Source organism: Silurus aristotelis (assembly GCF_946808225.1).
Source record: "Silurus aristotelis genome assembly, chromosome: 5".
NCBI classification, from domain to species: Eukaryota; Metazoa; Chordata; class Actinopteri; order Siluriformes; family Siluridae; genus Silurus; species Silurus aristotelis.
This window is the reverse complement of record NC_139578.1, coordinates 21,670,616-21,687,032: the sequence shown is the minus strand read 5'-3', so window position 1 is coordinate 21,687,032 and position 16,417 is coordinate 21,670,616. Positions and strand designations below refer to the sequence as shown.

The 16,417-nt window shown below is 36.4% G+C and overlaps 1 protein-coding gene across 3 annotated transcripts; it reads left to right on the top strand.

The window, feature by feature from the left end:
• The first annotated feature begins 257 nt into the window (after window positions 1-257).
• Window positions 258-13,230, top strand: LOC310726998 (active breakpoint cluster region-related protein). Of its 3 annotated transcripts, none has more exons than XM_083543029.1 (23): window positions 258-414; window positions 542-658; window positions 963-1,072; window positions 2,092-2,196; window positions 4,896-5,123; window positions 6,373-6,480; window positions 6,666-6,720; window positions 6,812-6,864; window positions 7,074-7,211; window positions 7,632-7,753; window positions 7,898-8,054; window positions 8,387-8,512; window positions 8,647-8,722; window positions 8,838-8,933; window positions 9,153-9,227; window positions 10,226-10,323; window positions 10,630-10,722; window positions 10,866-11,032; window positions 11,736-11,875; window positions 12,094-12,228; window positions 12,303-12,408; window positions 12,636-12,777; window positions 12,908-13,230. In XM_083543029.1, the coding sequence occupies exons 2-23, from the start codon at window positions 607-609 to the stop codon at window positions 12,992-12,994; spliced, it is 2,469 nt and encodes an 822-aa protein (XP_083399155.1). In that variant the 5' UTR covers window positions 258-414; window positions 542-606; the 3' UTR covers window positions 12,995-13,230. The 3 variants fall into 3 exon arrangements, with proteins under 3 accessions (XP_083399155.1, XP_083399157.1, XP_083399156.1); XM_083543031.1 differs by lacking the exon at window positions 258-414 and having other exon boundaries at window positions 494-658; window positions 12,094-12,116; window positions 12,210-12,228; XM_083543030.1 differs by lacking the exon at window positions 258-414 and having other exon boundaries at window positions 495-658.
• Window positions 13,231-16,417: the final 3,187 nt, after the last annotated feature.

Here is a 16,417-nt window from a genome sequence, read left to right as displayed (position 1 = left end):
ACAACACAGGACAGTGAAAGACAATACAGGACAGTGCAAAGACAATACACAAAACACGAAATAGCTCCGCCAGTAAACTTGTGAACAGTAGCAAAAATTTAAACAAAATATTGTGCAAAAGAGCAACTTAGCAGCAATCCAGGAAGATGTGCAAAAACGACATGTAAACAGTTTATGGTAATGAAGTGATGTAATATGAGTGGTACTGAATCATGAGTGTGCGAAGTGAGTACGAGTGTGTGTTGAGTCCGGATTGTACAGATCAGTCACACAGTGTGTGTGTGTGTGTGTGTGTGTGTGTGTGTGTGTGTGTGTGTGTGTGTGTGTGTGTGTGTGTGTGTGTGCTCAGTTCAGTTCAGTTTCTGACGAAGGACCACATCCATATCGCTAATCATCATTTCTTTAAAAGGACAGGTGTTAATAAGATTACTTTCACTTTCGAGCTGTTTAATAAAGTTGAAGTTGAGTCTCTCGCTCTCTCTCTCTCTCTCTCTCTGGTCAGAGAAACAGGAAGAACGGTTTATATTTTCTCTCTTGACAGTAGAAGAGACTTGTCTAGATTAGCTCTTTGCTGACTCTGGTCTGTGCCCCTCTTGTGGATTGCTGATGGAGCTTTTTGAAGATTCGCTACAGTATCTCATATCCAACGGTATACCGGGTAGGTTTAAGGTTTCATTACCGTATTACATATTGTTCAACATTTAATGTTGTCACTGCAGTCAAGTTCGCTACTCTTCTGCAATCCTAACACGTCTTAAGACTTTTCTGTGTGATATTGTGAGCGGTTTGCGTTTCTTCATTAATAATACATATGATTGGAATAATTGTTTTAATATTTGCAGATTTTTTAAATTTCTTTCTTGCCAGCACTGCAATAGCAAACATGCAGTCAATGAATAGTTTTAGGTGATTATAGTTCAAATGACACTCAGTTCTAAATCTTGTTCTGACTGGGTTGGTAGTGGATGAAAATGAAGCTGTGGATCCAGATTTCTCCCAAGATGTGTTTGGGGATGAAACCGACTGGATTCCCAGCATCACAGAGGAGGTGGCAAGTCTTCCATACACACCGGTAAGTATTTTGTTCAATTGTACAAAACACGTTTTAACACGTCCTTTAGCCTGATTGACTGGTCAAATCAGGAAGGGTTGAACCCAAACCTCAAAACCACCAGTTACATAGCACAAAAATTACCTTCAAAATGTTCTGCCTTAGGAATACAATACTTTGTCTCTTAAAATACACCCAATACACACTATATGGCAAAAAAAGGTTTCTGACAACTGACCATCAGACTATTATTTGATTCTTCCCAAATAGTGTTGAAAGAAAATTGGAAGCACGTTGATGTATAGGATGTCATTATATGCTGCAGCATAGAATTTTTTTTATTTGATTTGATATGTGGCCCAAATATGCTCCAGTATGTTCCTTGTGTACAAAGTAATGTTCATGAACATGAGGTTTGTTCTGGTCTAAATAAAAGAAATGAAGTGGCCTCCACAGAGCTCTGAACTCAATCCCAGTGACACCTTTAGAGTAAATGGGTTGCCGACTGCACACTAGAAGGATCACAAAATCTTTACATGGGGTGGCACGTCAAAGAATGTAAAGCAGCTCAGTCTTGTTGGGATTTAGTTTCAGCTGATGAGTTGCCATCCCTGACAAGATGTTGGCTAGACATGATGGAATCCTTGCAGAAACATAAGTGTCTTCGGAAGGACAGTAAAGAATAAGTTAAGTGCCATCAGCATAGCAGTGGGATATAAACTCATATGAGGATTTGACCTCTCTGAGAAAGTGGATATATAAAATTGCATTTGTGCTAAAAGTATGAAGGACACTTATCTGTGGTTCAAGAACCAAGAAATCTTTAGCTTGGGGTATTTCTGGAATGAAATGTTGATCTTTGTAAACATTTACTTCTCAGTATTATTATTATTATTATTATTATTATTATTATTATTATTATTATTATTATTATTATCAACAGTTCTTAGAGTAACTGACCTTTTTTTCTCTTGAGCTGGCATAAACAATTTTTATAATGAAAAATCTCTGACTGTTTGATATTCATGTTGTTGTTCCAGACTTGTAATAGCCCAGACGACATGTTGGACAGAAGATTGCAGTTACTCAAAGAGATTTTAATCAGTGAAGAGACCTACCTGAATGAGTTGGAAACTCTGCTCATGGTAACAAACACACACTAACACATACAAACTTGTAAACTTTTAATTAATTAATTAATTCGTTCGTTCGTTCGTTCGTTCGTTCGTTCGTTCGTTCGTTCGTTCATTCATTCACATGTAAAAAAAAAAAAAAGAAAAATAGAGTGCAATGATTTGCAAATCTTATAAGCCCATATTTTATTTACAATAGAACATAGAAAACATATCAAATGTTTAAATTGAGGAAATGTAGAATTTTTTTGGAAAAAATAAGGTGGTTTTTAAGTTGATGACTTCAGCATGTTTAAAAAAAGATGGAACAGGCCCATGTTTACCACTGTTTAACAACTTGATGGTGCCTTTCTAGATATGAAAGCTGCCCATTCCATAGGCAATAAAACACCCGAATTCCATCAGAGATGCAGCCTTTTGAACTAAGTGCTAATAAGCCAGATGGTTCCTCTTTATTATTTAAAAATTCTGAAGGTGTTTTTTTCAGGACATGCTGTAAATTCTATTACAGAATCATAATTGTTTTAATGCAGTGCCACCTGAGGGCTCAAATATTGCATGCATCTAATACTGATTTTCCTTATACCTTGAGAACAGAGATTTCTCCAGATTCTTGAAATGATGACAATATTATTCATTGTAAATAATGAGAATAAAAGTCTTCACAATTTCATCTTAAGGAGCTTTATTTACAAATTGCTTCACAATTTGTAGATGCATTTTTTTTTCTCGCAGATTTGTGAAGCTCTGCCCATCTTTACTTCTGAGAGACTCTGCTTCTCTAAGATACTCGTTGTATGCCAAATCATATTACTGACATTTTGCCAATTACCCTAATTAGTTGCAAAATGCCCCTCTATCTGTTTCTTTTTAGAAACATTTACTTTACCAGGCTATTAAGCCCCTATCCCAACGTTTGAGGCCATCAAATTCAGATTTACTTTTTTTTTTTTTTTTTTTTTAATGGTTAATTTCCACAGTTTAAACACTGTGAATATAATATGGATTCATAAGATCATCATTGCATTGTGTAATTATTTACATTTTACACAGCATCCCAACATTTTAGGAATTGGGCTTGTAAATAATTGTGTGAATGTATCTGTTATCTATTATGAATTTTGCCTCATGCACAGGAATGAATATCCACCATAACTATGTCTCGGGTTAAAATAGTTATATATGGCAGTCCCTTCCAAAAGTATTGAAATAGCAAGGTTTAATTTTCTGATATTAACATCTAGATTTGTTAACAAATAGTATAATGGTGAAGGTATTACAAGCCACTGGCTAAAGAAGACTTAGAGAGCAGAAACATAGATGCTTCACCACTAAGTGCAAACCACTAATCAGCAGTAAAAATCAGTAGGCCAGATTAGAATGAGCAAAGAATTACAGAGATGTGCAACAAAATTTCTGAAACCAAAAATAGCCCCTACCAAAGGAAAGGAAAGGCGAAAGTATAGAGAAAGAAATGATCTGCTCATCATCCAAAACCTACAAACTAAACAGTCAAGCACGCTGGATGAATGTCATGACTTGGGTTTTTATGAGTGCTTCTGAAACAGGCTCAACAATCTTTATCTGTGATTACAACAGAATGAATTCAGGAAGTGTACAGAAACATTATATCTGCCAATTTACATAGAAATACATTGACTCTAACTGGGAGAAACTATATCACGCAGAAAATGACCCAGTGCGCAATGCCAAGACAATGAAACCTTCATCTCTTTATATAAAAGTCAAATGCTGTCAGTGTGTAGCAAACGCATACTATACTCTTTTTAATAGCAGAAGGAAACGAATAAAAAAATTTGTGAAAGCAATTATTTTATTTTAGTATTCTGCTAGCCAATGCTTAGCTCATGCTTATACCTTCACCACAATAGTATTTTTGATAAATGGAAAAAGATTCTTCCCCTTTCAGTTTTATCTGTGGTTCATCTTTTTCTATTCACACGCAAAAAGTGATGTACTTGTTTCTTTTTATACTGAGCATAATTGGTTTTAAAGCAATAATACTAGTCTTGATAAAGCAAACTAACTAACTTTGGCAGGTCACTGGTTATGTTTTGGTTTGCCTGTCTAGCATGAGAGAAGACTTGAGAGAAGTTTAGCAGGAAACTTTTAACTTTCTTCTACTATTAACCAGACTGACATTTGGGTTTAAACTTCCGATGCTCCACCCACAAGCCAGTTGATGTAAATTTAATGGCCACATTATGAGGTAAAATTTGTCTTTTATTGGCCATTTAATCTAGTTAAATTATTATATGGCCAAGCTTTGTAAGCAGGCAATTACTGACTGTAAGACCCCCACTACCAGGATATTGTCACTGGAGTTAAGAGACTGCTCTTGTAGTGCTCTGCTCTGTAGTCACTGCCGTTTTAAAAAACCACATTGTTTCCAAGTTGTTGCACTTGTGCCTGTTTTTGTGGTATCACAGATTCGTAATTTCCTCTTTCATCTTTTCGTTGTTAGTAAATCAGGCTTATCCTCTGAAAAGCAGGTAGTTCACTGACTGATGACGACAACAACAACAGAAAATCTGTTGGCTTCCTTTTTACTTTCATTCACATTACCATATGTATTGAATAGCATGGTTACTATTTTGCAATCAGTGCCTTACCATAATAGTGAAACCCGTATTGCAGTTATATTTCAGGTTTTCCTTAAACTTTTCTCTCTTTTTGTTTTCTTGTTCAAGCCTTTGAAGGCTCTCAGGGCCTCAGCTGGTACATCCCAGCCTGTATTGTCCATTGAGCAGGTCCAAACAGTGTTCTACCAGCTTCCAGAGCTCTTAGATATCCACACTGAGTTTCACAGAAACCTCAAAGCAAAACTACAGTTTTATTTAGATCTGGAGCCTGGACTTCCTCTGCAGCTGAGCCATGAGAACCTTGACATGACTGTGGGAGACCTCTTCATCAAATTTGTGAGTTTTTATATATGTTATTATACTTTAAGGTTATTCATTCTTTTTTTTAAGAATTTTATTTTTTATTTAAAATTTTATTTTACATATTATGTGCTTACAGGTAATTTTAAGGGTATAAAATGGAGATCCACAGTTGCAAACATAAATACTTTGACATGCACAATTTTTTATTTTAGTTGTCTACTACAGTGTATTGAGTTGATATTAAAGAATGAATATGAGCTCAATTTGAAGGCTTACATCTTGTTTCCAACTTCTTCTTGGAGCATTTTGCCTTTGGTTTTGCATCAGCAAGTGAAATTTATTCTCAGTTCCACATTCCACTTCTTTGCCTTTTCAAAATGAATTACTTTCAAAGTATGCTCCAGGCCTATCAGCACTGTAAAGCACCATCCAATGAGTTTTGAGGAATTAGGCATCTGGGGAAACTTTATACCCCGATACACTTCACAATCTATCCTGTTGCTTTTGTCAGCAGTCACATCATCAATAAATACAAAGGGCACCAATTCCATTGGCAGTCACAAATGCCCACACCACAAGATGATGGGGTATGCTTTTCTCATACTTTCTCATTTTGGTGCATGCTGATCCTGGTTTCACCTGTCTATAAAATATTGTTCCATAACTGCATGTTTTCCATATAATGTTTTTGCAAACTGTAGTATGGTTTTCAGCATTGTCAACTTGTAGAAAACACTTGCTGAAGTCTTTTCTTGATTGTTGTCTTTGACACATATATGTCTGCTTCTACTTTTGGCCTGGACAACTGTGAAAGTTTTTTCTTCACAAGGAATAGAATTCTTGTGTATTTTATGACATTTCCTGTGCCATTTGTTGTTCCTAAGCTCATTGATGCATTATTTTCAATTAATAATGTTCCAAATCTAGGGTGCCAAATTTTCTATCGCTCTGATTGGTTTGTTTTGACTTTTTAGCTTAATGATGGCTTGCTTCATTGGCAGTACCTTGTCTGTGAACTTCTTGGGGTTGAATGCAACTAAACTGATTTACTTCATTTGTATATAAATGCCCTTGTATTTAAGTTAAAGGTCTACATTCTGTGGTCATCTTAATTCTTCAATTTCAACTCCAATATATTGTGGTATGCCATTAAATTATCAATAACTGTCAATATCTTAATATTCATGGACCTGACTGCATACAACTTATAATGTGAAATGTGTTTGATTTTTTATTTTAAGGAATATTATTAGTGTTTGTGTTTTTGTCATGTGATGTGTAGGTGAGCCAGTTAGGAGTGTATAGAGGATTCATTGATAATTATGAAAATGCAGTGGACATAGTGAAAAAATGCACCCAGTCGGACCCACGATTCCGAACTCTTGCCCAGGTGTGTATGCAGTTCATCACTGTGAGTGTGTGTGTGTGTGTGTGTGTGTGTGTGTGTGTGTGTGTGTGTGTGTGTGTGTGTGTGTGTGCGGCGCGTGTGCGTCAATCTGATTGCATTAGATTCATGCTTTTTTAAGAAAACAAAATCATAAACTCATATTCCTGTTCACATTTTTTGTTATTTAGAGTATGAAATTCACCAAAGGATCAGACAATTACAGGGCTATGTATACCTTTGAAGGTAACACAATATTGACCGTTATTTTTCAGTTATACTGTACATTAATTTTAGATTTTCCGTCTGTTTTAATCATGTCACACTTACATCACAGCTCTCCTGTACAAGCCCCTAGACAGAGTGACTAAGACTACTCTTGTTCTGCATGTAAGACAGTTTTATGTCACTTATTCAAGCATTTTATTTTTATATATATATATATATATATATATATATATATATATATATATATATATATATATATATATATATATATATATATATATATATATATATATTTGATTAAATGCTTAAAAGTATGGTTCAAATTCTTATGTTTACTGCTCTTTAGTTTATGTCTTTTCTTATTTATACAGGATCTGCTCAAACACACTCCAGCTGATCACCAGGACAGTGCAGTGCTACAGGAAGCTTTACGTGTCTCAAGTAGCTTCCTGTCTGGTGTTAATGAAGGTTCACAGTGCAAGACTTCTGTCACTCTTAGCAGAGGAGAGGTATACATGAACACATGCACATTCATGGACATTTGTGCATACACACATGCACATGTACAGTTTAACATTTGACACTAACTATTTCAGTCCCATTGTATAACATCTCAAAAACTGCATATTGTATTCAAGAAATATAACACAGATAACACATCCTATCTCTATTCTCAAAAACTGTTGTTAGTCATTTGAATCTGATTTCACATAAAACCATTATGATGCTTAGAAAGTAGCATGAACTTTAATATCCTTCATAATGTACAAGCTGCATGGTGTGATCACACATATAAACAAAAATAGCACAAGAAACTTGAGAAAACTTGAGCAATGCATGAACATTTGCGCTGCTCTTAGAGACACTGCCATAGCAGCTCAAAATAATTTTTACACATTATGTCTTATATATGTGTGTGTTCCTCACAGAGACGACAACTTGTGCGTGATGGATTTGTAGTGGAAGTCTGTGATGGGGGACGGAGCCTCAGGCACCTTTTTCTTTACACAGATCTACTACTTTGTGTTAAGCTAAAGTGTGGGGCTATGGGGTGAGGGATACCAGAAAATCAGATTGCCATTTAAAAATACTAGTTGCTTTCTCCACTTTTAGCAAATGTTTTTTACTGGCCCTGTGTGTGTGTGTGTGTGTGTGTGTGTGTGTGTGTGTGTGTGTGTGTGTGTGTGTGTTTCAGGAGGCAGCCTTACTACAGGTTTTGTTGGTATATGCCAATAGCAGGACTCAAGATGAATTGGGCAGCAGAGACAGAAGCATCAGCTGACCTTCAGCTTAAAATCAGCAATATGAGAGTGAAGGTGTTCCACTTGAGGCAAACATTCCAGCAGTTAATGGTAACGTTTTTAGTTTCTGTTCCAGCATAAAAGCTATTCATTATTGTCTGTGTGTGTGTTTGTTTAAATAATAAAAATACTGGGCAACCAAATAATCTAATAATGGGAAATGTGGTGTAATTGATTAATTATCCAAGCTGGATAAAGGATCTCATCAATGAAAGAAATAGAACATGGTACTGTCATCTCAAATTTAACACTGCCATATCTTTGTCTGCTGGGGCTTTAAAATATTGTTTCAGTAAAACTAACTTGTTCTTAAGAAATTATTTAAGTGTACAGTTGTGTACAGGTCATTATGCATGAGAATGATTAGGCTTTGCATGTTACAGAAAGAGAAGAAGGATTCGGTTTGTCGTGCTGCTGATCGTTGTAGAAGGAAGCTCGAAGCATGCGAAAGTTGGCTTGTCACCCACAAACCTTCTTTTATTTTGGAGCTACATAGCCACAGTTGTAAGGTGGGGTATGCAGAAATGCATCAATATAAATTCACACACTGTAGAGTTCGTATAAAGCTGCCTCAACACTGCTTATCACTTTCTGAGTAGTACCTAACACCTCCCTCTATCTTTGTCTCTCTTTCTCACTTCAGAGTCACACAATTCACTTTCCTTCATTCTACGAGCTAGACGAGTGGAGAGAAGCAATTAACACCTGCAAAGCAGAGAGTATGTAGAAATTAATAAAAACATCCTAATGATTTATCTTGTGTCTTTATCATTTTAACTGTAATCCAGTGTGTGTGTGTGTGTGTGTGTGTGTGTGTGTGTGTGTGTGTCTCAGATGTAGAGACAGTGCCACCAGACTTACTCTCTCTCACCAACTCTTGTGTCAAACTAAGAATGACTCAACAGCTGCCACTTTGCTGCCTACAGCCTGGTCAGTACCTCAATTTTTACACACACACACACACACACACACACACACACACACACACACACACACACACACACACACACACACACACAGGCACAAAACTAAATGTGAATAAATTCTTATGTTGTGTGCTGCTGTGGCCCGGACACAAAACTCCACAGAAATATCCATTTCACTCAGTCTCTGTCTCTCTCTCTGTCTCTGTCTTTCTCTCTCATACAGACAATGAGAAAAACAGCATGTGTGGCAGTGTGGCAGTAATTGTGCATTCAGCCTGTGGCCTACAGCAGCCAGCCAGTAAGTTTTGTGTCTCAACAGCACATAAATCATAAATCACCTTTTAAATTGCTTATACACAAAAATATCACCTTGCGTGAACTTAACATGAATTAATGTACATACATAAATTAAATTTTTTTTAATACTCATTAAATATGTACATTTATTGTAAAGTAATTAGAGTGTAAAACCAACAAGTGTTTGTAATACTGGTGTAGTGAGGGGGATTATTTTGCCAGGACTTTTATCTACATGAAAATTGAAATGTAAAATAGGACTAATATTAAATATACCAATGAACTATTAGCTGCTAGATCAATTGAATATTCATGTATTGGATGATAATTTCAAGTTCAGTTTTTTTAAAGGAAGGTTAATGTCTATAATAATCTTAAATGTTGAGCTATTTTATTAGTTGCTCAGGAGCTCCTGGTTCCACAACCTGAACTGACAGTATAAGATTGTAGGAAGGACAGTATTTATAAGCGCTATAGAAAAAAACGTAAATCTAATGTATACACATTATGTAATGTATCAGTATTGTATGTATCTGTTTATTTATTTTGCTTTTAACAAGAATATGCATTTTTATATTAGAATAATGCTTGAGGAAAACTATGTTTTTTATTACCGTAATTTCCGGACTATTAAGCACACCCAAATATAAGCCGTACCCATTGAATTTGACAAAGATTTTTATATTAAACATAAATAAGTCGCACCTCTCTATAAGCCGCTATCTACATTGAAACTAATGAACTTTACACACGCTTTAATAAAAGACGGTGTCTGTTACACGACTTGTATCTAAACAGTAGCCTACCAAGAAAGTCATTGTTCCAAGCGTGGAAAAAAGTAGCGGCTTATAGTCCGGAAAATACGGTATGTTAAAATCAGCAAACCTTTTATGTTTTTATAAAGGTTTAAGAAATCAGTTAAACATTCCATAATTGTTTTTGATTGCTGAAAACACTCAACTCGGCCCTAACTCTAAATGTACTTTTTCATGACTTCAGGTGTCTATTTGTGTGTTGAAGTTGATGGCTATGAGATTTTTGACAGAAGAGCTCAGACATGTCTTTCATCATACAGTCTGATGCCACAGTGGGATCAGGTATAGACTTTACTTGAGCAAAAAAAAACACATTCTTTTGCATACTTTGATCGACTGGTGTAATTTGCACTTTATAACTGATTTAACTGTGTTTGAATGAGGCATTGAAAAACAATGAGCTTCCCTAAATTCTGAAGCCTGGCAGTAAATTTGACCCTAACAGTAGTTAAGCTGATATTAGAACCATTAACCCTTGGGTAAAAATGGACCCTGTGCTGTGAGTGTGTGTGTGTGTGTGTGTGTGTGTGTGTGTGTGTGTGTGTGTGTGTGTGTGTGTGTGTGTGTGTGTGTGTGTGTGTGAGACAGGAGCTGGAGCTAAAGGTAGATGGAGCTCAAACCATTCGCCTGCTGTGTGTCTCTCAGTCAGAGGAGAAAATTTTGGGCAGAGCAATTATACAGGTAAGATGTAGCCTCTTTTGGAATTATGCTACACATCAGTTTCCTAAACATAATCACAAACAATATGGATCACTTTTATATACAATCTTTTTTGTTTTTTTTACGATCAACCTATATAATATAAGCATGAATGTTTTTTACAGTTAAATCCTGTTGATACACTGAAAAAGTGGAAGAAAATGAAAGTCAGTTTGGGCTCACTAGAAGTGATGCTGTCAATAAAATACTCACCCCATCTACTCGAGCCTCCCAGTTCAGCCCCTCTTCAGCAAAAACCTGTGTTCTGTGTGCTGATTGAAGATGTAGCAAGGTCAGAATTTGCAATTCTATTCATTGGGTTTAATTTTCAGTCAAATTTTAACACACTTTGGTTAACTGTGATAGATATTGCTGTGTTTCTCTCTCAAAAAAAAATATAGAAAGAGATAGAGTGATTGGTTTATTACGCTTTAATCAGGTAATAAAAAAGTCAAAGTCAAAGTAAATCTTCTCAGATTGTGGCATTCTGTGTATTATTGAGAATTAATTAACAATGGCTGATAAGTCTGAAATGAAACCTAGTTATGTAAGACAGGAATATTACAACTTGGCAAAATCATGGGAAGTTCTGCAAAAAGTACACTTTCTGTCACGTTCAGGGTTTCCTGCGGAATTTTGTAAGCAGATATCCTCTTTTGCTTGATCTGTTTTTATATATTGGTTTTACTAAATTATGTAAACTTGCTTTCCTTTTTTGCCTTTACATTCATGTACCTTGAACACTTATCCAGAACAATTTACACTGATCTAATTTATACAACCTAGCAGTTAAGGGTTAAGCACCTTTCTCAAGGGCACAGCAATGTCAGCTCTGGAGTGCTGGAAATTTAACTCAGAACCTTCTGATCAGAAGTTTAACATTTTAACCAATGAGCTACATCCTCCTTTTTTTACCTTGTGTGTGTGTGTGTGTGTGTGTGTCTGTGCACGTACGTGCATGTGTGGGTGTCTCTGTCTTGGTCTGTTTATTGCAGACAAGAGCATGTGCTGGTTCCTCATATAGTGCGCTCCTGCGTTGACGAGGTTGAGAGAAGAGGAATGGAAGAAGAGGGTATTTACAGAATTTCAGGAGCCAGTAATGAGATTCAGGCTCTGAAACAGGCATTTAACACCAGTAAGTGCCCACAACGCATACTAAAAAACTGTGCCACTAAAGTGTTACTATGAAACTACCACTGCAAAACCACTGCACTGAAATTAAAGAGATTTGTTCCACATTTTATAATAAAAAAATACATTTACTATGTAAAATGTATTTGTAGGGCTGCTGGTAAAGATACTTGCTTGTTAGAAGACATTTTAAGTTAAGCAACTGTTCTTTTCTGCCTTTAGATTACTGGGAGGCTATGAGTAAGGTGAGAAGTGCAGATGTGAACGTAGTGTCTGGCACTCTTAAGTTGTATTTAAGAGAACTGCCTGAGCCTCTTATTCCTTCTGAATATTTCCAGAGGCTCTCTAAAGCAATGGGTGAGTTTCTTAATTTTTCTATTATCGACTCTCTCTCCCAACACACAAACTAACACACTGTGTATCTCAATCAGATCTGTCGGACACAAATCTCAGAGCGACCACTATGTTGTCTGAGCTACAATCCTTCCCTGATGTCAATCGCAACACGCTTCTCTTCCTCCTACATCACCTTAAAAGGTAACTTATGCTCTTTAATTGTATACATACTTAAAACTATGCATTTATGAATCTGTTAGGATTAACGGTCGCCTGGGCGTTTAGGTTTCACTTCCAGCGACTTTTCAGGTTTAGTGAACAGAATCTTAAAATAAACATTCATTCCTCATTAAACTTCTCTTAAACCTTCTCAGCTCTCTGCCTTTTTTGTAACCCTTCCTCTTTTTCTTTCTTTCGTCTTGTCTTAGGGTTGCATTAAAGGAGGAAATGAATAAAATGTCTTTGAGTAATCTGGCCACTGTGTTTGGCCCCACTCTCATGCGCCCCCCAGTGACCAGTCTAGATCAGTGCGCTCTATCAGTGGACATCTCTCAAGAGGTTGAAGTTCAGGTCAGTTAGCTGTCATTATGTGTCTCATAATGTGAAATCTATTACAGTTACCTGCAACACTAAAAGAATACAGTCAGAAAGTGCAATATGGAGTTTCTGGAAACTTATTTATGTATTTGTCTTTCTTCAGGTCCATGTGATTTACCTCTACCTCCAGATTCCTAATCTTCCAGAAGCCCTCACTACACAACCACTGGATACTGAGGAAGACTCATGAAAGTAAAATTACTGCTATGTTTTATATATGTACTTATACTATGGTCAGTCTGAATACTCTATTCTGATTGGCTGGAAGGATTGGGTTCAACCTGTTGAATATACAAATAGTTCCAGTCAGTTTATTCAGCTTTGTAAATCAATGCTTTGCCTTATACACACTTGTAACCATATTAAGTCATTCACTATCTAGAAACTATTTATTATAATTCAAATAAATGTAATCTTATTATCCTACTTTATCTCAGCGTGTGATTTAGAGCAATCAGAATTCTAGATCTAACATAATATATAAAATTACTTCCTAAAACTGAGTTCATTTTTATCCTTACAAATTTTGCACTGCAAACATCACTGACTGCTTTCACTTGTCAATGCTGGCAAGAGACCATGGTATAAGCAGGATAATCCATGGCTAGGTCTGTTTTACCTGATATTAATGCATTCCTCTTGGTGTAACGCACTGGTGTATATATCTAGAGATTGATGATCCGTTACCTACATATAAATTATAGACAAATATTATACTTTTTTTTGATAAGCAATATATAAGAAATATATACCATGTTTATTTATTTTATTTATTATAAACAGATTAATTGTAACACCTTTGACATTGCCGAGGTCAACAGAAATTTTTATTTTGTAATAAATAAAACCCTTATTGACTAATAGTGCCTTTAGAACAGTGGAGTATCATATGCTATATATTTGCCTGCATTCAATTAAAACATATATATTTTTTAGAAAAAACAGTATGAAAAACTGCAAAAAACAGAACTAGGTTGATTTGGTTGACCATCATCAGGTAAACCAACAATAAGATCAGCAAAATACATGCATTTTTCCAAAAGAAACTACATCTAGACGTACTTAATTGTGGCTAGTTAAAATAACTCTTTGATAAAAAAGAGTTTTATTTGTAATATATGTACATTTACACTGATTGGCAGATGTCCTTAGCAGAGTAATGCACAGAATTGTTTTATAGAGTCCATCAAAAACAAATTTCTAATGCTAGTAAAACAGTTCAGGGCTTAAGTATACAATGCAAAATGGGGCAAGAGAACAACTAAAAACACATGTTTATTCATAAACTGCACTGTAAATCCCAATTTAATCCCACCCATATTCTACATTTGAGCCACTAGGTCAGGAACAGTAAAACACCTGCAACCTCTTGACTTTTGAGAGACCTGGAGATATAGGGTTTATGGCAACTTTCCAACATATACACTATTGAGTCACCAATAATCTCTCCACCATCGCTACACAAATCTCCCAACACCATCCAAACAAATCAATCTGCTATGGTTTCACTTCAACAAGACCAAGCTGAGAATTACATCCTGCAAAACATCTGGAGGGAATACACACACACACACACACACACACACACACACACACACACACACACTGTCTACAGAATCTGTACTAATCCATCTTTGCCCATACAGCAGGGTGTTAACTTTCATCATGCACACACCACCTGCTTAGAGAAAGCTACCCATTTTGTCTCCCTCCACTTGTGGCTTTGATCCATAATCCTGACTCTTGTGCAGAAAACTCCTGCTCACAAAATCTCAAAAACGTCAGACAAGGGAAAAAGTCAGCTGGTGTCAGATATGCACGGAAACGCGGTCCAAACATCGACATGGTAACAATGACTGTCAGATTGAGGTATTTGCTATAAATCAACTGTTCTATAGTTCCTATAACTAACTACAGGCACGCAGGAGGGAATGGAAATAGAGAGAAAATCACCCAAGCTTCCATTAACTTGACTTTATCTTTCTACAGGCTCTTGTAAGTTAAGGAAAAGAGATCAAATGACAGGAGATAGAAAAAGCAGAGTTTAGCTCATGAAATCAAAATGACTCATTGTAGGATAACAGTGACAGACAAAAAAAAACTTTCAGTTCACTATGAACTTGTATCCATTTTCCATAAAATCAGAAAGGATTCATATTTACTTTAAAATAATTCAACATCAAGCAGAAATATAGTGAAACTAGCAAACAATGGTTTCTGTAAAATTTCTGAATTGTATTTACTGAGCAACTGCTGGGCTAAATATAGCAACCAAATCCCCCAAATCTTTTTTTTTTTTAACTTGATATTTTATGGACTATTAATTGTTACTTTACTGGTCATTTTGAACCCTGTGTTTGTACAGTAGGTCATGGTGAATTAAAGATGGCCCTGCTTTTACTAGTTGTAGAGGGGGCTGGGGAGCAGGAACGGGTCTCGTTGCTATGGATGCAGTACACTCATATGAAAGGTATTCATGCTTGGGATCAAGTGGATTGACCCCCTTGCTCTCGGGTTAACAGAAGCCGCATGTGTATCTGGTTCCCTGAGCTAACATGTGTGGCTGTGGATGAAGAAGGGAGAGTGGCTGTCTGAGTATGAGTGTATGTTTTCGAAACACTGTGGGAAAGATCTCCCAGTATGTTGAGGTTTAACTTTTGGTGTCAGTGTTCAGTCTTCAGTCAGTCACAGACAGATAGAGAGAGAGAGAGAGAGAGAGAGAGAGGGAGGGAGAGTATGGGAGAGTAAGAGAGCACTAAAGGAGGTCTCCATGAACTTTGGCTCTAGAGGTCTTAAGTCCCATAAAAATTCTTCTTGCTCGGCAGTAAACACAGAGCTCAGAACATGGTGTTTATCCCACACATCCTCCCTGTGTGTGTAAGTAGGTGTCAGTAAAGAGGCATGTTCCTCTGTCTGTACTAACATACTCTAGCTTGTTCAAAAACACAAAACAGACCATTGAAAGACCACACTTGATAGTCGAGTACATGTTTGGGGGCTCACTTGGTGCAAAGTATGTGTTATTCAATACACACAGTTGGCACACAGACAAAATACCGAACATGTTGGTGTAAAGAATGCATGTGTGTGAGTAATACTTAAGCAGACAGTTTTGTGTAGTGCAAGGAGCAAAGAGCTTTAGAATTATACTACTAAGATAACTTACCATCATAGGCCTATCATTGGCAGAGTAAAGACAAGTGCTGCCCGAACAAACACAGAGGATCTTTTCCCACCAAAATTATCAAAACGTCTTCAGTCACATCCATGATGTATTGTTCATTATAGTGGTCCTGATAGGGCTCAGCTTAGCTCTCTCTTAATGTCTACCTAAATAGACAGATGCAACAGTGCTTTAGTCCTTTTATCCAACCAGCTCTTTCATCTTCTAAACTGTGCAGGCTACTCAAACAGAAAAGGTTCTTAAGATTTAATCCACAATCTAACACCACTCTCATCACCACAGGACTTGCCATCTCATAGACGGCTAACTAGAAGAGACTATTTTTAATTGGGGGGGGAAAGTTCATGAATATTTTTAAAAGAGACAAATATGTGAGATAGTTATACCCAAATGCACTCATTGGTCATGGAATTTCATTCCTTAAGCTTG